This window comes from Typopeltis vanoorti, chromosome 7, assembly GCF_054136105.1.
Source record: "Typopeltis vanoorti isolate ZY-2024b chromosome 7, IOZ_Tvanoo_1.0, whole genome shotgun sequence".
Taxonomy (NCBI): Eukaryota; Metazoa; Arthropoda; class Arachnida; order Uropygi; family Thelyphonidae; genus Typopeltis; species Typopeltis vanoorti.
In genome coordinates this window covers 131,608,112-131,632,386 of record NC_143555.1, presented here as the reverse complement: position 1 = coordinate 131,632,386, position 24,275 = coordinate 131,608,112, and the positions used below count along the sequence as shown (strand labels likewise).

At 34.2% G+C, this 24,275-nt stretch overlaps 1 protein-coding gene across 3 annotated transcripts in view; it reads right to left on the bottom strand.

Annotated features, from left to right (window-relative positions):
- Nucleotides 1-24,275, bottom strand: part of LOC150105073 (uncharacterized) — a 162,282-nt gene that overhangs the window by 49,067 nt on the left and 88,940 nt on the right. For all 3 annotated transcript variants that reach the window (XM_090396130.1, XM_090396131.1, XM_090396129.1), the window contains exons 6-7: nt 12,080-12,245; nt 10,190-10,293 (exon numbers count right to left, since the gene is read on the bottom strand). In XM_090396130.1, coding sequence (XP_090252256.1) covers nt 10,190-10,293; nt 12,080-12,245 — 270 coding nt within the window. The remainder of the gene's footprint in view (nt 1-10,189; nt 10,294-12,079; nt 12,246-24,275) is intronic.

The following is a 24,275-nucleotide window of genomic DNA, read 5'->3' as shown; positions in this document are numbered from 1 at the left end:
TAAGGTTTGCTTAATGTTTAAATAGTAAAGAAGTTAGAGTATCTTGCATCAACACCTGGTCTCAGTGGCAAGTCTTTTTTATGGAGTTTAGGCACTCCATATATTTCAGGAATAAGACTGGCTAGATTAAAGGCATTTTTTTTTTTTCAGACCAGTTCAGCATGTTTTTTTTTTTTTATATTAAGTTACAGGTTTTAATATGGAAATATCCCATGGGATCTCGTTCCAACTTTTCATAGAAGTAATTTCATTTTTTCTATGTATTCTGAAGAGTTCAAAAATACTGTATAAAGAATCAGCTGAAATGATGAAGCATCCTCTACAATGTAACAAAAAAAAACAAGGAATGATTTTACATCAAGTCTGATCTTCCTTAACCCATCACGACACACTTGTATCTACCAGTAGTATACAGCAGCCGATGAACCAGCAACTGGCGTGATAGGGAATGAATAATTTCCATTTCTTTTTCACTAGAGATGTTAACTGTTATTACTTGATTTCCAGTTTTTACTGTATTCATGTTATTTCTGATGAAGTGAAACAAAGTATTTCTCAAAACTAGTCAAAATAAAAATAGTTTCTATTTGACACCTTTGTTCGTGATTTTATACCGAAAATAATAGTTATAGTTATATTATAATAGTGCTTACTTATTGTAGGGAGAGTAATTAATGTAAATACACCAATTTTTAGAAAGTACAGATGGATTTTTTTTTTTTTTTTAAATATATATATATGGATCCCACCTACCCATCTCATCTCATCTTCTTTTCCCTCTTTTACTTTGCGGTGTCGAGGGTTTATTAATCATCCGACCTAAAACCGCTCAGAGGATAAGGTGGTCAGCCCTACGCCCCGGTGTATCCTATGTCCATAGAGTTGAGTTCTCAAGGCCGGTTCACCTGCTTTGTGGGATGAAAAACCCCAGGATAAACTGGGGGTAGGGGGGGGGGAACCCTACAGTCCACGCCCACGACTGGCTAACTTGGCTATCGCTGAGGAAGATCCTTCAACTCCTCACGTCACCGACGGGAATTGAACCTAGGACACTCCTTCCCCAGGCATATGGTTGCAAAGCGCACAGCCACTAGGCTAACTGCACGGACTGTGGCTCCCACCCATAAGGTTATTTGCAAACCTACAATACATTTGTACCTAAGTGGGTTAACAATTTTTTTTCTTATTTTTATAAATTTTATTTATTTATTTTTTGTTTATTTTTTATATAGTCTGGAAACTCTTCTCTAGAGACAAAATATTATTATTTATTTTTATGTATAAATATTTTACTATAACTGAATTTCTGCTTTGGATTAATGATATGGAGATTGAGTTATTGGGTAAATTGAATATTTTAAAATTACTTTTGTTTATTTTTTTAATGCTATTCTGTTTTCACCATAACAACTGGTGAAAATTATCAAGAAACTTAAAACTGGCCTTGTCTATATATACATACATACACACACACAAAGAAGGGGGCTGGAAAGTTATGATAAACACCTAGAATAAAAATTATATTAAAGCAACTGATATAAACACAAGAAAGAACATCGGAGGATATAAGAAGATAGTTATCTTCGTAACTCACTACTAGTATGTTCTTTCTTGTGGTTGGTTGCTTTAATATAATTTTTGTTCTAGGTGTTTATCAGAACTTTCCAGCCCCCCCCCCTCCATTTCTGTGTGTGTGTGTGTGTGAGAGAGAGCTGGAAAAAACGCTTATACACCTATATTAACCCTGTATAATTGGAATATACTTATTTTCCCATTAAAAAAATGTTTTTTAAATTTCAGATTACATTTTCAAAATTATATATATATATATATACAACACAAAGACAAAAGCTCATTTGAGTTACAAAATTTATAAAGATGAAAATAGTGCAGCCCACAGTAGTTCATAACAAACACATCAATAAAAGGGAATATATATATATATATATATATATATATATATATTTTTTTTTTTTTTTTTTTTTCAGAATTCATTTTTACTTGGTTGGAATATTATGAAAAAGCTTTAATGACTGATACCGAGAGATAAAAAGATGACATGATATATTTGAAAAGATACTACTAGTACACTAGTTTCGTTGAATTGATCAACATCTTCAGGTATTACAATCAAAGAAATATATAAAAAAATTACAGAGACTTAAAATTGTAATAACAGAACAAGTACAAAAAGACAGTAGCGTGTTTGAAAACAAAATGCGAGCTTGAGTTCCAAACAAATGTATACTACATGCTGTTGTGAGTGCACCAGTACTGAACAGAGGCAACGTGTGCATCAGAGAGATTGAAACTCAGGCTGTTGTTGATATGAGAGGAATCTAGAGAAATTTCCCTAGATTCGACAATCTTTCTCTCGAGTCTTTAGGGATAGATGTAGGAGCAGTGACAAAGTTGAGACCTTTATCTTTGGCAGAAGAAAGCATACTTGCTTAAGGTCTCAACTTTGTCACTGCTCTTCTACATTCATCCCTAAAGAACATCTCTTAACAAAGATAGAAAAAGGCAGCTTCTTTATTACCAAACAAAAAAGCTAATCTCCTCTGTATGGAAGCAATTTTCACCAAAAATAAAGCTAGACCTCCACCAGACAACATTTCTTACATTGAAAGAACAGCTATCAAGTCTTTAAAAGATAATAGTAACATAGTTATTCTTCGGCAGACAAAGGGAATGCAACTGTCATCTTAGACAAGTCTGATTACCATAATAAAATCTTGGAACTTTTAAACAGTGATACTTACTCAGAAATTAATAGTGACCCTACGATTGAACTACACAATAGAACTAATAATTTATTAAAAACCACCTTGGAGTTACAAAAAAACATTCGTCTTTCTCTTAGGTCACTTCATCCCTTAATCCCACGACTGTATGGTCTCCCCAAGATTCACAAAACAAACTGCCCACTCAGACCTATAGTTGAGGGCATACACTCTCCTACCTATAACCTCTCCAAATATCTCGCGAGGTTTCTAAGAAGTCTTTCTGGAATTTCCTCTTCACACATTAAAAACTCTGCAGATTTTGTTTCTAAAATCAAGGATATCAAACTTAAAAAAACAGATTTAATGGCCAGTTTCGATATTGTTTCTCTCTTTACAAATGTACCTGCACAAGAAGTCCTAGATCTTCTCAAGAACAAATTACCAAAAAACTCTTTGCTCTTCTCTCCCATTGCATAAAGTCAGGATACTTCAAATATGACAATATGATCTACTTACAAAACTCAGGTCTGGCCATGGGCAGCCCGCTCTCTCCGATTCTCGCAGATATATTTCTCAATGATTTTGAAGAAAAAGCTATTAACTCCTTCCATCTGGTATCGTTATATTGATGATATTTTCCTCATCTGGGAAAATGGTGTCAACAACTTCAATTTATTTTTAGACCACCTAAACAAGTGCCATGAAAAAATCTCTTTTACTTTCGAACTGGAATCAGATGACTGCCTCCCCTTTTTAGACCTGAAACTTACCAGATATGCTGAGAGTATTAAAATCTCAAGTTTTAGAAAGCCTACTCATAATGATAGATACTTTACTTTCATGCTTCCTTCCATCACTATCCCCCCACAAAAATTTGGTATTATTTCCACCTTAGCTCACCGAGCCAAATCATTACTTACAGAAGAAACAGAAATTGAAAATGAACTCCTTTTTCTTAAAAAACTTTTATTAATAATGGTTTCTCTCCTAAGAAAATTGACAAATTTCTTTCCCCCAGTCACTCAACTACCTCTGAAGATCCCTCTTCCCCAAGAGCCTTCATCTCTTTGCCTTACATCAGCTCTATTTCACCAAAACTGGCAAAGATTCTCAAGAAGTTTAACTTCAAAACTTGCTTCACTATGCTTCCAAAACTTCATTCAATACTTAGCAAACCTAAAGAGAAACATCTTCCAACTCAGTTTCCAGGAGTGTACAAGATTTTATGTGATTGTGGAAAGCCATACTATGGCCAGACTGCTAAATCCATCCTTCTACGTTTGGAAGAACACTGTAGAGATATCTCCTATAACAGGACTAGAGCTAGCGCTCTCTCTCTAGCCACGTTCTCTTTTCAGCTAACTCAGATGAAGGCTGCCAACACATTGTGAACTGGACTAACTTCTAACATCCATGTGTGCTATGATGAACTCGAGAGAAAGATTGTCGAATCTAGGGAATTTCTCTAGATTCCTTTCATATCAACAACAGCCTGAGTTTCAATCTCTTTGATGCACACGTTGCCTCTGTTCAGTACTGGCGCACTCGTGACAGCACGTAGTATACATTTGTTTGGAACTCAAGCTCACATTTTGTTTTCAAACACACTACTGTCTTTTTGTACTTGTTCTGTTATTACAATTTTAAGTCTCTGTAATTCTTTATATACTTCTTTGATTGTGATACCTGAAGATGTTGATCAATTCAACGAAACTAGTGTACTAGTAGTATCTTTTTTTTTTTTCAAATATATCATGTCATCTTTTTATCTCTCGGTATCAGTCATTAAAGCTTTTTCACACGCACATATATATATATATATATATAAAACACAAAGACAAAAGCTCATTTGAGTTACAAAATTTATAAAGATGAAAATAGTGCAGCACACAGTAGTTCATAACAAACACATCAATAAAAGGAAATATATATATATATATATATATAAATAATTTCCATACATTTTTATTTCAGAACACAAAGATAGTAGTGATCTGGAATGCATCTTGAGCTGAAATCCAGTGAATACTTACCATTACTATTAGTTTTGATTTTTGGTTTGTCCAAATTTTCCCAAAACATTATGCCTCTGACTATTTTCTACAATTGCAGATAGGATGCTGACAATATAATCTTGCTGTGTAGGTCACCAGTAAGAACTAACTTTTTTTCTGTCTATCAGTAATCCACAGATGATGATGACTAATTCTTCTGCTTCTTCCCTACTAAAACAGTCTGCAGGTACCATATGTATAAATATCTCATGATCTGATTTTCCATTCTAAAATTTGCCCAAATTCTCCTATTTACACTCCTCTCCCATGAAGAAATTGATATATAAAATTGGATATATTACTGATCCAACTTTATTTTCAAGCTGAATATATGTAGAAACTTTGAAAGTTTCAAAATTTTGACCAAAGAGCTTATGAGAGTACATTCCTTAGCATCAGAGTTGTCTTAACTTGAACTAATTAAAAGATACGAGCACTGCCCAAATCCATATATTTGGCTTTTATTAGTGCATTTGATAAAGGCTTCAATGGCCTGAGAGCTGCTTTGAACTGATTGATTCTCTTCAGAGACCACACAGAAACCTTAAGAGAGCAAAAATTCTCAATACCAAAGCAATCCTATGTCAGAGAGTTATACTTTTCATAAGCTAACTCTTGGTTGGTGCATAATAATAATTATTAAAGAAAGAGCTATACAGCTCTTTCTTTTATATTTCTCTTCATTTTGGTGATGTAACTTATATAAAAAATAAGTTGTGCAAGTTAAAGACTTGGATGCTGAGGATTGCATTCTCATAAGCTTTCTAGTCAAAATTTTGAAACTTTCAGTTTCTGCATATATTTGGGCTTTGAAATAAGGTTGTATCTTTAATAACTCCTACTTCTACATAATTTGTAGCTGTCATGAAGCCATGTGGCTATTTCTTCGATAAGAAATTTATATTTAGTACCAAATACTATAGCTATTCTCTTTCCCCTAGATCCTGAATCAATAATCTTATACTTATTTAAAACAATCCAATTGTTTGTCTTTTAGTCTCAGTAATGCCAGTAATACTATGTCAAGAAAATATTTCTGTAAATCGTCTGCCTGATCTGCCTCCTATTCGGTAAGTTCATATTTAATGTCAAGCATTATATTAGTCTCCTTTCTCTGATCCATCTTGAATCATTCATTTTATATTAATTTGAAATAATTTTTTTTAAAATTGAATCCTATGCTACAGATCGAAGAACCTATAAGCACATAAGCAAACAGAGTTTGTGTATGAAGTATCTTCACAACTAGGCTACTTGTATATAGAGGCTGATGACTTCATCAATTGCCTTAGTATCTCATAATATATGATGTATGTGAATGAAGGTAAGGATTGAGAAAGAAGCTTATTAATATTTTTATTGAAGAGTTACAAGTTGTAGTTGTTTGGGAATACTTCATGAGGAAGGCTGTTTGTTCCATATGATCAAGGCAGACAGAATTAAAGTGAAAGAAGCAGATTCAAAATGTTTGCAGTTGAACTGAAAAGGAATGGTAGGCAGTTGCTGCTTGTTTGAACAGGCCCCAAGAGAAACTGGAAGATGATGGTCACCAGTTCAGTGGTCATGGAAGTACCTGTAGAACAGAGCTGATATACTTTATAGCAATATATCTCTGATATATCGCTGTAAAGGAAGGAGGTGAGGGAAATCCATGAGCTAAATTGCTCTCCTCTGGACAGCATTGAGAATAAAAAGAGAGGTTTTAGGTGCACTACCCTAAACACTATTCTAAAATGAGTAGAATTGGGATATGTATACAGTTTACCCTTTTCCCTGTCCCTTGCATCATATATAGATGCACATTTAATATTTATTTATTTTTTACAAGTGTATAATGATCATACAATTTATATGATATACACTAAAATGCTTTTTTCACTTGGTTACAAATTAAACTTGCTAAGAAATTATATTCTTGTTGAATCCTTTATCCAAATGTAAGCAAACAAAGTTTGTGTGCAAAGTATCTTCACAACTAGGCTACTTGTATACAGAGGCTGATGACTTCACGTCAATTGCCTAGTATCCCATAATCCAGAGCACACTTCCTTTCAGCTATGCATTAATCAGAAGGCTGCTACTCAGATCAATTTCAACCTTTGAGGTGAAAAAGTAAAGGAATGTTCATCCTAGGCCTAGAGTACAGGGATGCAAGAAAACCTGATACAGGATGCACAGTGACTTGGACCACATGACTTCTTTCCAGTCTTCATGTCCAGTCATTGTGTTCCAGACACTACCATAGACAAACTTTCCAGTTCTTTGCAGAAACCAGCAGTTTCCATATAGGCATGTGACTGCCAATAACAATCCTCTTCAATTCCCTGCACACAGTTCAGTGGGATATGGATTGGGAGCTGCCTTCATTAAATGTTTCAGTCAATTTCAGTCATTCCACAGAACTTCCTACACACTACACACAGGAAGTTCTGTTTGTCTGTACGAGCCTTCTCAGATGATGCTGATCTCTTTCCTGAGGCTCACAACAGTTATGTCTCTCTTAGACAAACAATATAGATTTTTTTTTCCCCACTGATTAATCACCTGGGATACCTTTTGAGAAACCAGCCAGCTCTACCTACTGTTTTCAAAATCATGGCTCCAGCCAGACAGGGCACTCCCAATAAGCTCTTTATCTGACTCCAAAAGATCCTTGGTTTTTCACATTGTGATCAACACTGACAATTACTAACCAGCAGCATTATTAAATAGTTGTCTAGAACATGTAGTGATGTACATGACCAAATATTTTGCACATACACTGCTTAAGTAACGTTTATGTACATATGCATAAAGGTCTCTAATTGAGTGGCAGGTATGTGTAATTTATGCTGTCTACGAATCAAACCTTCCTGATCAAACTAGAGGCCTTGAAGATACATTTGTATTAACTGAGTACAACTGTTTTTCTGTGCCATTTTGTCATTTATGACTTGGTGACCTTTTGTGAAAGGATCCATCTCGCTCTTGTCTTTCAGCAGTTGTAATTTCATACTGGTAAATTCCAATGAAATGCCTATCCAGCTTTTGTTGGATTCCTCTCCTTTTGATGTCCTCAACTTTCCTAAGAGAATTGTCTTTTCAATGTTATCTCTCACCTAATATGTTCAAAGTAGATTAATTTCTGTTTAACAATTCATGCCAAGAGAAATTTGTATTCATGTTCCCTAAAACCTTAACATTAGTCATTTTTGCTGTCCATGGGATTAATAAGTCTGCTCCACATCTATAATTCAGATGAATTGATTTGCTTTCTTCTCAATGGTCAACTTTCACATTCACACATCACCACTGTAAATTATATTTCACAAAAGATTATATTCATGTTTAATGCTTTGTCCAAAACCAAACAACAAGGCCAATGAGTTCATATCAATTGCATTAGATACCAATATATGACTTCTGCATTAATGCAGAAGTCATATATTTTCTACATACAAGAAGTATGTGTACAGCAATTATATGGATGTAACTGTACACTGGGGTAAGCAGTAGTAGAGAATGTAGTCATAGCTGATTAATATGGTCCAGTGAGGGCAATGAAAAAGCACTGTTGAGGCAATCAAAGCTGTTGCATTTTCCAGTACTATCGTCTTTTTTCCCCCCTCCAGCAATTATTTCTGTATAATTAATGATGGAAGTCTATATATTATGTATATATAAAAAAACTACAAGTATATGCAAAGTAACATACATATCCAACAATGTGCTTTAGATTATGGGATATTAAGGCAATAAATGTGAAATCATTATCTTCTATACAGAGTAGTTTGTGAAGATACTTTATGCACAAACTTTGATTGCTTACTCTGTGGTAAAGAAAGGGATTAAGCATGAATATAATTTGTTGTGAAGTATAATTTACATTAATTTTTAATAGGTAGAAAGATACCAAGGTGGAACATATGACTTCTGCATTAATGCAGGACATCACCACAAAATTAGCTTATATCTCTTCAAAAATATGACTTAACCATAAGTAACCAAAAATCAAAAACAATGACATAATTGTGCTTCTGACCAAGAAGGGAATGTAGCTGAAACTGAAAAAGTCCTACTTGAGGACACATCCATAGAAGTTGATCAGTTTAAATACTTAGGCAATATCTTTAATAAAGATAACAGATTAAGACAGGATATTAGAACAGAAACTGCAAAAGCAACAAGTATCCAAAAACTAAAACCAGGATAGATAACTATAATTACAAACAGATTATGCCTTACTGACACACTCGCTAATTCAACACCTCTATACAGAAGTGAAACTTGGACCCTCCTAAAAGAAGATGAAAAGAAGGCTTTCACATTTGAAATGAGATGCTATAAACGACTCCTAAAGCTAACATACACTAAACACGTCACAAATTTTGAAGTAAGACAAAGAATCAGTTCTTTGGCTGGTCCAAGAGATATCTTAATTGGATAGATAATATAAAAAATTGGACAGGTGCTTCACTTAAAGAGTTGAAAGCAAAGTGTCTATCAAAGACTGAGTGGAAGATTTCTGTAAGAAATATTTTCTAATATCTACTCCATGGTCCTTTGTGGAGTATAGGATGAAGAAGAAGAGAATTTACTTTGTAACCAAGTGAAAAAAAAGTTTTATGACTATCTCTGATCCAGAGTATTTTAATAATATGGTGATACACCTTTTCACTACTTGTATCTGGAAAACATATGCATTAATTCAACCTTGGTATCTTCCTGAGTCTAACTCCCACCAATGAGACTTCAGTTAAAGTCAAAACCAGCTTGAGTAGTAACTCTTCCCATAATAGATAGCAATCCATGTTCAGAAGGAAATGTGCTTTGCATTATGGGATACTAACACATCTGATGTGAAATCATTAATATTTATACAAGTAGCCTAGTCATGAAGGTTTTTCACATGCAAACTCTGTTTGCTTACACTTGGGTAAAGGATTAAACAAGAATATAATTTCTTGTTAAGTATAATTTACTTTATAACCAAGTGATGAATCATTCTATATCGGCAGTGAAAAGACCACTGCTTCAACAATTTAACTTCTGTGGCTCTACTAATAACATCCCTGCCTTTCATAATTTTTGGTCCTTTGTGGACTATGCCATAGCATTTTCCCCCACAACTATCTTCTTTTTAATTTCATCTTCATACTGCTCACCATTTATTATTCAGGATACCAGCAAATCATAAATTTCAGCCATCTCTATTTTGTCCCTCTCAATCATAAATTCATCCAAATTTATTTGTTTTCTTGTTATTAGCAGAATAACATGACACAAAACATGAAAAACAGGTTAATGTTAACTTCTGAACTTGAAATTAGAAGACTATATTAACAGAATATTAATGATATCTACTAAAACTAATTTCACTATTTAAATATCAGTAATAGAAGATTAACTAGATATGTAGAAATGACTTACTGTTCTGGTATATAAATACCATATATCATCATTGCTTTGCTAAATTCTTGTATATTATTACACAAGGCACAACGGAAGAAATAACCTGCATTTACAGCTTGCTGCTGTTTAAATAAAATAAAATATAACATAATATAAAAACTGACACTGAAGTTCTGTTCACTACTTTGAAATGTTCAAACTGTTTATAAAACTGTACATATACATGCTCAAAAAAAAAAAGATACAAGAATCACAAAATCAATAAGCAATATAATAACATATGTTTATCGCAGAATGAAAACATACAAACTTACATGAAAATGTAAGTTTTCATTTCCTGCTTAAGGTTCCCTTGTCCTATTCAGTAACATTCATCTGCTCTCCAAATTCTGAAAATCACTGACCTTTCCACCTTCCTGCTCTGAGGCTCAAATTTCTAATTCACTTGTCTAAGTAGTAAAGTCATCTTTTTAGGTAGCTTTTAATGTCCACAACTCCAAATGGCTTCCCAATATCACTAATTAGGCACACAAGATGAGAAAGTATTTGCAATAAGAGATGACCTAATGCAAATCGTATATCTACCAACCCAAATTCCAAATAACCCTATTCACCCTCCAATTACCTTTGATGCTTTTATAATCCTTTTTCTAAACCACAGTGGCACTGCTATTTTTGGTCTTTCATGGCTAGTAATGTTGGAAACAGCAAGGTCATACAACAGGAGTGAAAGACTTATAAGCATTTATTTATTTAGGTGCATGGGTGAAGATACAAGAATGAGCAAAAATATATACAGAGTGGCAGTTCAATTTACCAGTTAATAATACTATTTGAAAGAAAGTGCAAGAGTTCTTAAGGCCTCCAGGGAAGGAGTATGTGAGAGTCATCAGTGATATGATACATAGTCAGCATAACTACCTTCCCTAGTCTTAGATCTGTTTAGCTGGCTCCAGAAGTGCCAAAGTAGATTGAATCCTGGAGATTTGACAGTTGAATCTGATCAGTATTTGTTTGCAGTTTGTTCCTATTTTCTTGGGGTATCATCATCTAGTATTTCCACAAAGCAGATGGGAGATCTGGAGGTAAGGTGGAAAACTGGAGGTGAGGAACTTCTTCCCTTCTGAAGCAGGTAGGAATAATGTGGGAAAGGACAAGCATCCATAGCAGAAGGGTAGACCTAAGGTATCAGAGATTGTGCCCACTGTTATTTTGAGTTCTGTGTACAAGTCAAGTGGTGACTTTGGCTCAAAACTGGCAAGTAACATTCTGCTACTAGGAAGCCCTGTGCCAGGAACTGCTGTTCTAAGGATTGAAGCATTACAACCCCAAGCCATGCCTGTGAGCTTGTTTATGATACTGTTCCTGGCAGATATCTTTCAATTAGTTTTTTCCAAATGCTGTTGGTAAGTGAGGTTGCGATCGAGTATAACACCAAGATAGCAAGGGTTACTTTCATCGATTTGTCCTGTTGCAGAAATTTATTTTTAGTTTTCTGTGGCCCTCAGTCATTCAGGTGGAAAGATGAAACCACAGTTGCGCTGGGGTTAGGAGATAGTCCCCAGGTTTTGATGTAGTTTTGCAATGAGCTCAGATCTTTGCAGTGTTTCCTTGAAAGGTGTCATGGGCAGCAATTGCTAGTTACCAGCATAGATAAACTTTTGACTTAGGAACATAACACCCACACAGGGAGTGGCTGGTCATATGGGATTGATAGTACCTCCTGCTATATTCAAGACACAATCCGGAAGAGTAACTTTCAGATTGCGTTATTAAAGTTATTACAAAATGAGGTAAAGTTCAGAGTCAACAGAAAAAATTTCATTTTGTACTTGTAAGAAGATATACTCAAACTAATAAATTTAATTAACTTTTTAATAAAATTTAAAATAAAGAATAATTATTTACCTGTAAACAGATATAGTGGAACCAACCATTTTTACAGCAAGGTGCCAAAAGTGCCTGATGATTTTGTTCTTTATTTACTGGAGAAAGACAGATAGAACATAGTGACTTTTTTTTCCTTTCTTTTTTTGGTATTTCCTGTTTAGGGCTATGGTTTTCGCAATAGGAACTATTTAACATAAAAAATTATATATTTTTACTAAAACAGACTATATTTATATTACAAAAAATTAAAAATACCATTAGAAATCAATATATTGATAATGAACACCAATAATCTATACATAGCAGTAATGTGCTATGGGGTCTACAACCTTTCACACATAGGATTTAAAAAAAAAAAAAAGGAAACTCATTATTCAGCCACTTATGGCCAGAAAACCGGAGAACTAAGCTAAGTGGGGGAGAAGCTGCATTTTAAGTATTAGAGAAATATGAAGCCATTAACTACCTTACCAGCCATCATAGATCAAATACACATCTTCATATGCTTCGTATCCATCATATATTTCAATGTAATATCAATGGTATTATAATTTTAATATGCACTTCGCATCCATGATAAACTTCACGTCTTGCCTGGTAGCATGGTTAATCCAACATAACTTCATAATAAAATATAAGTGAAACTTGCAGTTAAATTCTGCTTATTAATTTTTTTTTTTTTTTGAGGAAGAACAGGATTAGCACAATAGCATAAACATTTATGCAAATGAGCATTAGTGTACAATTATATAGCTATAATCACTGTAAATTATACGTTTGACATACCTGTTATATCTCTGTTAAGGAGATTTTTACTCCAAGTGTTTATTAATTACACAAGTGTTCAATTCCAATTGGTGCAATGACTTAACTATTTCTTTTAGAATCCAGAAAATTACTGACTCGAGACAAAATAAAAAAAAATATATACATTTAATGAAACTAAAACATTATATACCATTTAAATAACATTACATAAATAACTACAAAATTAACTAGATCCAAGGCCCTCTAAAATAAATCTACCTTTAGAGATTTTCTTATCCAAAATAGTAAAATCATTCACTCTGACTCATTCTATTATTGAAATGTTTAACATATACTTAATCATGTCTAAACACCTTGTTTTCACAACAACAAAAATTTTCAGATTCAGTTTCTTTAGGCCCTTTCTGAAAATATAAACTTCTTCTTTTCCACGGGATCTTTTTTTTTTTTTTTTTTTAAATCTCCTTTACGTAGCATACAAAATTTAAAAACTCCAACCTCACAAGAACCAGATCATTTCCCAGAGCCGACATTGGCAGTTACCACAATATGGTCATCACAACTGTGAATATGAAAATGAGGAAAATATTACCTACAAAATCAACACGTAAAAGATATAATATAAAAAAAATTAAAAGATCCCCAAATAAATACAAATTTTTGACACAAGCTTCAAGAAATATAATAATATCGAATCTAAAACCAAATACTTCTCACAAAAATAACTGAGACAGCTGAAGAAATTCTTGGATACAAAAAGGAAAGTCAATAAACCATGGATAACCAAAAATATTTGAGCTATGCGATGAAAGAAGATATCTGAAATCTCATATTAATAGCAGTGATAAAGAACAGTATAAAAATATTACTAAGATTATTAAAAAAGAAATCAAACATGCTAGAAACTTATGGATACTAGATGAATGCAAAAATATAGAAGAGGACTTAAATAAAAATAATCCTAAAAGTGCTTTTCAAATTATCAATAAGTTAACCAAACCTTTTAGTGCAATTAATTGGAGCACAGAAGATGGAACTCCTATCATGGATAACCAAAAAATAGTTGATAGATGGAAATGTTACGCAACCGAACTTTTTCAAAAGGACCCTCAACTGACTGATGATATTTTGGACGGAATTTTGCCAGGAGGTTCGGAGGAAGATTACCTGATATTAAAAGAAGAAGTTATTGCAGCAGTTAGCTCCTCAAAAATTGGAAAATCACCAGGAAGTGATGGTGTTACAATGGAACTGATACGGAAAGGAGCTGACATCATCAGAGACTTGGCCTTCTGATTGGCAGACTTCTGTCCTAGTACCTATTCCTAAAAAGGGAAACAGCAATAAATGTAGCAACTATAGAACAATAAGGCTTATTAGCATCCAAGCAGAATTCTGTTAAAAATACTATTGTCAAGAATCGAAAAGAAAACAGAAAGCAGACTATCAGATGAACAAGCAGGTTTCCAGAAGTCCAATCGACCATATTTTTATAATATACACACTAGGTGAAAAATACATAGAACATAACAAAATAATCTGTCACAACTTTTTAGACCTCCAAAAAGCTTTTGACTCAATGTGGCACGAGGCATTATGGAAAATTTTAGAACATTATAGTATTGACAACAAAATCATTAGGATTATTAAATCTCTTTATTCCTCATCCGATATGAGAATTGAAATTAAAAATTACAGCAGTGAACCGTTCCTGACAGAATGAGAGATAAGACACGGATGCATCTTGTCCCCTCTTCTTTTTAACTGTTTTCTGGAATATGTCATAAACGAAGCTCTTCATGAATATGACACTGGAATAGTAGTTGGCAGACTAAGAATAAATAACTTACGTTTTGCAGACTCTATCTATCTTCTAGCAGAAAGTGAAGAATTACAAGAGATAACCAGCCGTGTTTTTGGAACATTAAAAAAATATGGATTATACATAAACCTACAAAAAACAAAAACAATGATAACTTCAAAATCAGACATTGAATTCTTAAAGATACAAATTGGCAATAAACAAATTGAGACTGTAAACAAGTTCACTTATCTAGGAAGCACGTTGAGTTAAGATGGTGGCTCAAAAACCGACATTAAATACCAAATTGCTAAGGCAACCGTGGCCCTACAGAAGTTAAAACCATTGTTGGGAGATAACAGAATAGCAATCACAACCAGACTAAGACTAATTGACACCTTGGTGAATTCTATCCTCTTGTATGGTTGTGAGGCCTGGACTTTATTGAGGGAAGATGAGAGGAGACTCCTGTCTTTCGAAATGAAAACTTACAGAAGACTTTTGAGAATATCCCTATACCGCTCACGAAACCAATGAAAATGTCCGAAAACTGATTGACTCAATAGATGGGAGAAAAAGGGAAAATATTCTGACAGTCATCAGAAGAAGACAGATGAAATGGTTTGGACATGTGGAGAGGGCTAATGGCATTCCAAAGCAAACCCTAGAAGGAATCGTTCCAGGATCAAAGGGTTAGGGGCCGACTCAATTAAAATGGACTGATAACATCAAAAAATGGACAAATTCTTCCCTTTCTCAACTGACATCAAGAACAAGAGACCGAGATGATTAGAGAAGACTAGCAAAGAGTATCACCTACCAGCCATAAGTGACCCAATGGTCCATTTAGGACTACAGGAGAGAAGAAGAAGATGTAGCATACAATATTATTCCTCCTGTCTCACCGAGGCATAAATATTCTTACCTCTTGCAGTTCTATTTTTTATTATTATTATTATTATGTGACACCTCCAGAGAGTCCAAAGACTCATCGAGGGAGAGTGTGCCAACAGCATTGGCAAATGATCTCCTTCCAACTACTAACCGTGCTCAAACTTGCTTAAATTTTTGCGTGAGCCATTACACAATTTGCTAATTTTTGTACGAGAGAAAGAAGTTTCTTCTACTACTTCATAAACAACATATCTAAGTTGAGCTCTTCATGTTAAGCCACTTTTCAGTTTCAAATTTCACCAACTGCTTTTTCCATAGTAATCCGGTGTCCTTAAGACAGAAGATAAAACTTTCCATTCAGCGCTTCCTCGAAATTCAATTAGAATGTCGATTGCAACATCTTTTATTTACTAAATACTTGTTGACAGTCTCAACTCCTCCAGTTTAAAAACTCACATTTCTACTATTCCTTTTTCAAATCTTCTATTGATATTTTCCCAAATGTCATGTAAAATAAGAAAAAAAATTCCCCAGTTTCAGTTTTGAAAATTTCCATTAGTTCCTTCTTCTTTTTTTCCTCATTACCCCAATACTGAATACTCTGTCAGCTGTCAATCACTCATCAATCTCCTTGGCGAGCATGCGAACTCCATGTAAATGGCTAGCGAGAAGTTATGTATAATAGCTGACATGTTGTCTCAGTTAGCATAAAGAGAATGTCTAAACAAACCACCACAAATACCTCAACAATTAACAATTTTATATTACAATATTACAAGAAGATTAAAATTATTACAAACTATCAAAATCTAGTAAGTACATCAATTTTCAAATGCTTTACATTTCATTTTTACAATAATATATCAATAACATGCACATCGCGAGTGCTGATATATGTTAAGAAACCAAAACTAATGATATATTAGACTAGAGAAACAATTGTAAAAAGATTCACACTTTTAAAATTATGATTATATTTACACCTCTATATCAAACTCTGCATTGAAGTTGTAATCTTAACTTCATCTGTCTCATTTAATCTCATTTTCTCTTTCACTTCGGTCATCAAAAATAAACATACAGAAAACCACAGTCACTGATCCTCTCGTAAAATCATTTATGGAAGAAAGTTCAAAATCCTGTAATATAAAATTTCACATACATATTTGTCTTAAAGTATCTGAATAGATCTCCAGGTTTAAAAATGCACATTTTACATCAAGTAATTTCCAAAAACAAGATAAACACACACAATATACAGAAATAAGTGATTAACTACCCTCTTCCATAAGATTTGGTTTCAAACACTTGCACAGTGAAGTGTTGGTCTATGCGCAAGTATAAATCAGAAAGGAAGGAAAATGATTTGTTAACATAATTGTTTATTTTCTTTGTGGAGACAAGTGAAGTAAATTTTAGCAATGCATAACTATCGCATTATGGAAATAAAGCGGGTTACGCATTTAATTATCCAAATTTCTTTCATTTTTTAAGAATGTTTAATACATACGTCATCTAGTTTATAAAAATAAAAAATAAATAAAATAAAATGTAGTGTATCTGAATGAAAGCCATCAGATACTCCATACTCTCACTATTTTATATTCCTTTAAAGGCAGATTTCTTTGTTTAATAATCTGAGATCAGATGAGAATCATTAAGATAAGTATTTACAAGAGTTATTCATGGGAACAAATGCTATATGGCTCATTTCGGAGTTTCATAAAAAGTGGAAAAAAAGTAAAGGGACTTACAAATAAATGGGAGTGTGTGTGTGTAAAAATTGGCCTTCTTTGGTTATACACAACATTATGACAACAGAAATAGGATATTGCATAGCTAACAATATATATGGGTTGAGTTGGTTGCATTATGCTGATGCAACGAAGGCCATGAGGTCAGGGTATTATCATAAAACTGAATGAAAAACCTAAGTTTCCAGAAAGGGAACCCTGCTTTTAAGTTATGGATCTGAGAGTTCAGTCAAAAATATAGCACTGATCAAATGCTTTATAGTCTGTTTATTAATCTCATATCTGATCTTTGATCAGATATGAGAGTTCTAAGGAGGATTAGGGAAGTGAATAGATGGCGCCAATGACAGAATCATACTATAAATGAAGACATTAGGAAGGGACCTTAGATGGTTAGCATTCAAGAATGTGTGAGCAAAGGTAATCCAAGGTGCTATGGTCACAAACAGAATGGGAAAGGAAAGGTTAGCAAAAGGTGTTTAATGTCGAGATGGCAAGAAAAAGACCAAGGTCTAGGGGGATTGATTCAGTCAGAAGTGCCTTAGAAGAACGAAATGTTAGATATGACAGTATTGGAATGCTAACCAGTAACAGACTAATTTGTAAGAAAATTGATAAGAGATTATTAATAATGTAAACTTTTTCATAGGAGGTGTTTAAGGGCCAAAGCTGTATAACTGAGAGATGACCTCTATATAATCTTTAAAAGAATGCAGAGAACTGACCAGGGGCTTCTGACTGAATGTCCAATCCTCACCTTCTCGTGGCGCACCCTATTAGGTAGCTACCAAAATACTGATCAAATGAGGATGGGCTGGCAATTTGGGATTTTGCTGACCAAATTGTATTCTTATTGGCTTAAACCAAAACATAAAATGATGGTAGAACATGACAGAATTTCATGCTGACTGGGATGTCGCCCGTTTAAACAAGGTCTGGTTGTTTTCGCCAGGGAACCAGGACAAACATCGAAAAGTCAGCTACTGGAACAAATCCTAAAACCCATCCCAACTCAACATTAGAGTCCAAGATAGGTACTATCAACATAAGAAGTCTGAATGGCAAAGAAATGGAGCTAGCTGAGGAATTAGATAAGTACGAGATTGACATAATACAGTTGACTAAAACAAAAAAGACAAAAACTGAAGACATCTTTCTGAGCAATAAATACAAAATGTTATATTCAGGCAATGACAATCAAGGAAAAGAAGGAGTAGCCATAGTATTCATCACTAAATATGAGGCTAATCTTCTTGAATGGCAATATCAAATAGAGTGATGAGGGCAAATTATCAGAATGAAGAACTGGACAATGAGACTTATATATGCCTATGGTCCCACAGATGGTTCTACTAAGGTAGAAGTGGAGGAATTTTTTGAGGCTTTCAGAGAAAGCAGCTGACACAATGAAAAACTGGTATTGATTGAGGATCTAAATGGCAGAGTAAGAAATGATTATCAAACATACAAAAATATTTTGGGAAAATTTGGAGAAAAGAGCAAAGCTAATAATAATGGCAAATATCTGTTGGATTTCTGCCCAGGACATGGACTGGTTATTACTAACACATTGTGTCAACATAAAAATATGCACAAATTCACATGGAGAGTGACATCTAATGTATCTTACTCGGCACCTGGAAACATTCAAAAACATCAATTCTTGCCGCATTTGTCAGAAACTATTCAGTTAAAGATGCATGGAGATATTTTTTTGATGCTCCGAAAAGTTGCTCATATCTACTTCCAAATATTTTCAGGTGCTTATCAGCATGAACAATGGGCGTTTTTGTGTATTTATTACTGACTTCAGTTACATTTCATTACTTAATTCAGATTGCTGGCTTCATATTATCTTAATGCAATTGAGTAAAAACTCTTCAAACTTGAAAAATTAATATATTTTTAATTTATAAATATTTATGAAGTCTCATTGACTATGTTATTATTGATAGTGATGTTTTCTCCATGGTGCAGGACACTGAGTGTACAGAGGATTTCAAATTGGAAGTGATCACTATTTAGTCTCGACCAGAATAAAATTGAATTTCATATTGAAAAGAAGAACATGTAAGAAAGATTTGAAGCGAATAAAAGTTAAGTAGCTCTCATTTGTGACCTGTAGACTAAAATACACAAACATTATTCGAGAAAAAATGAGAGTTTTAGAATAGGAACAGAACCTTGGAGATTCAGTGACAATCCTTGAAGAAAATCCTTATTGATTCAGCCAGAGAGGCATGTGGTGAGGTTGTCTGCAAGGATAGAAAAATCAGAACTCCATGGTGGACACAGGAAGTTAAAAAGGCAGTGAAAGAAAAGAAGAAAGCAAATCAAAGGTACCTGGCAAATAAGCCAGCTTGTGCTTTTAGAGAATACGGAGACAAATGTAAGAAAGCTAAACAATGTGTAAAACTAGACAAACAAAAGTCATGGGACAACTTTGGCAAGAACATAGAAAATAATTATCAAGAAGGTGGTAAGATATTCTGGAGGTTGTTGAAGAAGCTTAGAAATGGAGGAAAGAGTGCTGTAAAAGGAGTTACAGACGATAAAGGTGACATGAAAACTGAAGAAAAAGATATCCTTGATGCACAGCATAGCGGTAAAAAACACTCAACAGACATGCCAGGAGTACATATCCATACTTGAAGTAGAAAAAGCCATCTAAAGTTGAAATACGGAAAATCAGCTGGAGTAGATAATATGCGACCAAAAAGCATAGCTGACAAATATTAAACCATCTTCCTGTACTTACTTCAATTCTAACTGCCGACTTACAACTCAAATAAAGACTAAGTATTGCTTGATATAATGCCCCATTGACACCATATAACTGTAACGTTTTGAATAGCTCCTCTCTTGGCACCTTGTCATATGCATTTTCAAGATCTATGAAACTTAAATACAGATCTTTGTTACATTCCTATGATTTCTCAACTATTTGTCGTAAAGTGAAAATCTGATCCTGAGAGCCTCTATTTGGCCTGGATCCAGTTTGTTCTTCACCAAGCTTCCCTTCCACAATCCTTCTCAACTGTTTCTGAAGTATACTTACATAAATCTTACCAGTAACACACAGTAGGGAAATACCTCTGTAATTCTGACATTCAGTTTTATTTCCCTTTTTATATATGGGTACTATGAGAGCTCTATTCCAATCATCTGGAATTCGTCTGTCTGTCCAGGCCTTCTAAACTACACAGTGCAGCCACTTTACGATTACAAGGTCTGGACAGATGGACAAATTCCAAATGATTGCAATAGAGCTCTCATAGTACCCATATATAAAAAGGGAAATAAAACTGAATGTCGGAATTACAGAGGTATTTCCCTACTGTGTGTTACTGGTATACTTCAGAAACAGTTCAGGATTGTGGAAGGGAAGCGTGGTGAAGAACAAACTAGATCTAGGTCAAATAGAGGATGTCAGGATCAGAAATTCACTTTACGACAAATAGTTGAGAAATCATAGGAATATAACAAAGATCTGTATTTAAGTTTTGTAGATCCAGAAAAGGTATATGACAAGGTGCCAAGAGAGACACTATTCAAATCGCTACAGTTGTATGGTGTCAATGGGACATTATATCAAGCAATACTTAGTCTTTATTTGAGTTGTAAGTCGGCAGTTAGAATTGAAGGAAGTACAGGAATGTGGTTTAATATTTGTCAGCTATGCCGGTCCCAACCACGGATAAAATTTGGGGGTTTGAAATGGTGCTGTACTTCCATGTAAAAGATGCCTCACAGCCATTATATCATCATAGGCTATAAATAATGGTTTAATATTAAATGTGGTGTCAGATAAGGATGTACATTATCTCCTCTCTTATTCATTATCTATATGTATTACATTATGAAGCAAAGTGGTATTAAACCTGATATCAAAATTGGAGATGTTAATCTCAGCTCATTGCTTTATGCATATGATGTTATACTTCTAAATAAATCCACCACAAGTCTGCAAGATTCCCTGACTATGTTGAATAATTGTTGTAATAGATATGGTATGAAAGTCAGCAATAACAAGATGAAGACAATGAAAAGGAATTTGTATAATAACATGTAAATCGTACTAAAAAAATCTTGTAGTTGAAAGTTAAACTGAAGGATTATAGGATTAGTGAAAATTTAATAAGGAAATTGCAGTATAATCTTGTCCCATTAAGCTGTCTTAAACTCAATAAGTCGCCAAAGAAGTTAAGAGTAAGAGTGCAAAGGTCGAGTTACATACGCACGTATCAGCCATAATGCCGCCAGCTACAACGTACGAGGAAGATGATGTAAGCGGGATTCCCGAGAATACAGCACCTAAACGGCAGCTAGGACTTGAGGATCACCTTAAGGGCATGAAAACGAAGGGTTGTATGGGAAAGAAGGGACAAAATATAAGCAGAATGAGCGTGATAATGCGGGGCCTTTTTTTCTGGTTGTTCCCGACTTCACTTCGAGGATTCCTTAATAGCGAATGGAATAGGGACGAGCAAGAGAGATGTCCGACTCGAGTAGGAGCAGAGAATGCACTGTATCGAGGCAGTGAGAATTTCGAGTCTGGGAAGAATGTAAAATGGACGGCATAGTCGTAAGCCCATTGCGGAAGCTACCAACGGAAGGAGGACCCGATATACGCATGGCCGTTAAGAGACCTTCGGAAGAAAAAGATTGGGTAATGTAAAGACCTTTGTTGTATGTTTAAATGAGACAGAATTTAATGTTAGATCATATTAAGTGGACATTTCATAGTGGACTATAATAAGGATTCGAATTTTGAGATAGAGTAATTCTGCTATACAAAGGAATGTCAGGAGAGAAATTTTAGCTGCATGTGACTGAGATTATATGTGAATTTGATATTTTGTAGATGATTTATATCAGAATAGTAATGGGTTGAGAAATGTATTTTAATGTAGGAAGAATTAAGTTTGATTTAGAATAACATAGTTAATTTGTTTAATGTTGCATAGAGTATGAGTAATTGCCAAGTTGATCTATGAGTGTTTTCTTAAATTAGTATTGAGTAACTAACTTAGTAAGAGATTTTGTAAAGCTAAATATCCCATTTCATTATAGTTGTAAAGTGAATTCGTTCCAATAAACATGTTTTATTGTATATGCCTGTTTCGTGCTTGATTCGAGAATTCAAACTACCACTTGCAAAAATTTAGATCCATAGCGGGAGGGAATTTAATGAGAGTGTTTGAGTAATAGATTTATTGGTCACGACTGCAATTACAACCAGTATCTATTTAGTGCATATTAGAATGAATGCCAGTTAACCTAGGAATATTTCCCTGAATTTTAAATAAGCTCATATTATAGGACTCTGGCTGGCACAGCAATAAAAATATAAATTTGCTAGTGTCCGAAAAGGAAGCATTCCTAGGTACAGTTGAATAGGACATTATTAAGGAAGTAAGTTAGTATATTAAATAACAATAGCGAAAGTAAAATGAAGATCTAACAGTATGAAGGTCAGCATTAAAAAGACCAAGACAATGAAAATAGGTAGAATTGTTGAAAATGTCAACTGTGTTGTGAACATGGAACCTGTGGAACAAGTAAAACATTTCAGCTACTTAGGCACGATTTTTAGTGAAGATGGCAATTTAAATCAACAAAGCTGGTATGGTAGAAAGTCAATTGAATAAATTCATATGGAATAAGAGAGAAATTAGTATCATCATCATCAAATTCCTGCCATGTACCCTCAAGGGGTGTACAGGATATGATAGTACTACATGAAAAAAATTACATCATTATTAATTTCCTATCTACAATTTTCCTCCAAATCAGTCTGTTACTTGTCACCACTCCAATATTATCAGCTCTTATATTTCTATCGTCTAAAGCACTTTGTACCGTATCAATCCACCTATATCTTGGTCTTCCTCTCGGTCGTTTTCCTGCCAACCTGGCAGAGAACACTTGTTTTGCTAATCTTTCCTCGCCCATTCTGTTTAAGTGACCATACCACCTGAGATTAGCTCTGCTAACGCATTCCTGGATGCTGACAATGTCAAGTTCTTTCCTAATATCCTCGTTTTTAATATGATACTGCCATTGATGCCACCTGTTCACGCCTATAATCTTTCTCAGGACTCTCATATCTGCGGTCTCTAGTCTTTGGTCAAGTGTTTTACTTCTGACCCAGCTCTCAGATCCATAAGTTAAAACTGGTTTGAACACAGTCTTGTATACAGCTAATTTAGTGTTCCGACTAATTTCTTTCTTATTCCATATGAATTTATTCAATTGACTTCCCACGATACCAGCTTTGCTGATTCTGTTGTCTATTTCTATATTTAGTTTACCATCTTCAGTAAAAATTGTGCCTAAGTAGCTGAAATGTTTTACTTGTTCCACAGGTTCTCCATTCACAACACAGTTGACATTTTCAATGATTCTGCCTATTTTCATTGTCTTTGTCTTTTTATTGCTGACCTTCATACCATATCTATTACAACAGCTATTCAATTTAGTCAGAGAATCTTGCAGACTTGTAGCGGATTTATTTAGAAGTATAACATCATCCACATAAAGCAAAGAGCTGACATTAACATCTCCAATTTTGATATTATGTTTAATACCACTTTCCTTCATAATGTGATCCATATAGATAATGAATAACAGCGGGGATAATGTACATCCTTGTCTCACACCAGATTTAACATTAAACCATCTTCCTGTACTTCCTTCAATTCTAACTGCTGACTCACAACTCAAATAAAGACTAAGTATTGCTTGATATAATGCCCCATTGACACCATATAACTACAGCGTATTGAATAGCTTCTCTCTTGGCACCTTGTCATATGCCTTTTCCAAATCGACAAAACTTAAATACAGATCTTTGTTATATTCCCATGCTTTCTCGACTATTTGTCGTAAAGTGAAGATCTGATCCTGACAGCCTCTATTTGGCCTGAATCCAGCTTGTTCTTCACCAAGCTTTTCTTCCACAATTCTTCTCAACCGTTTCTCAAGTATACTTGCA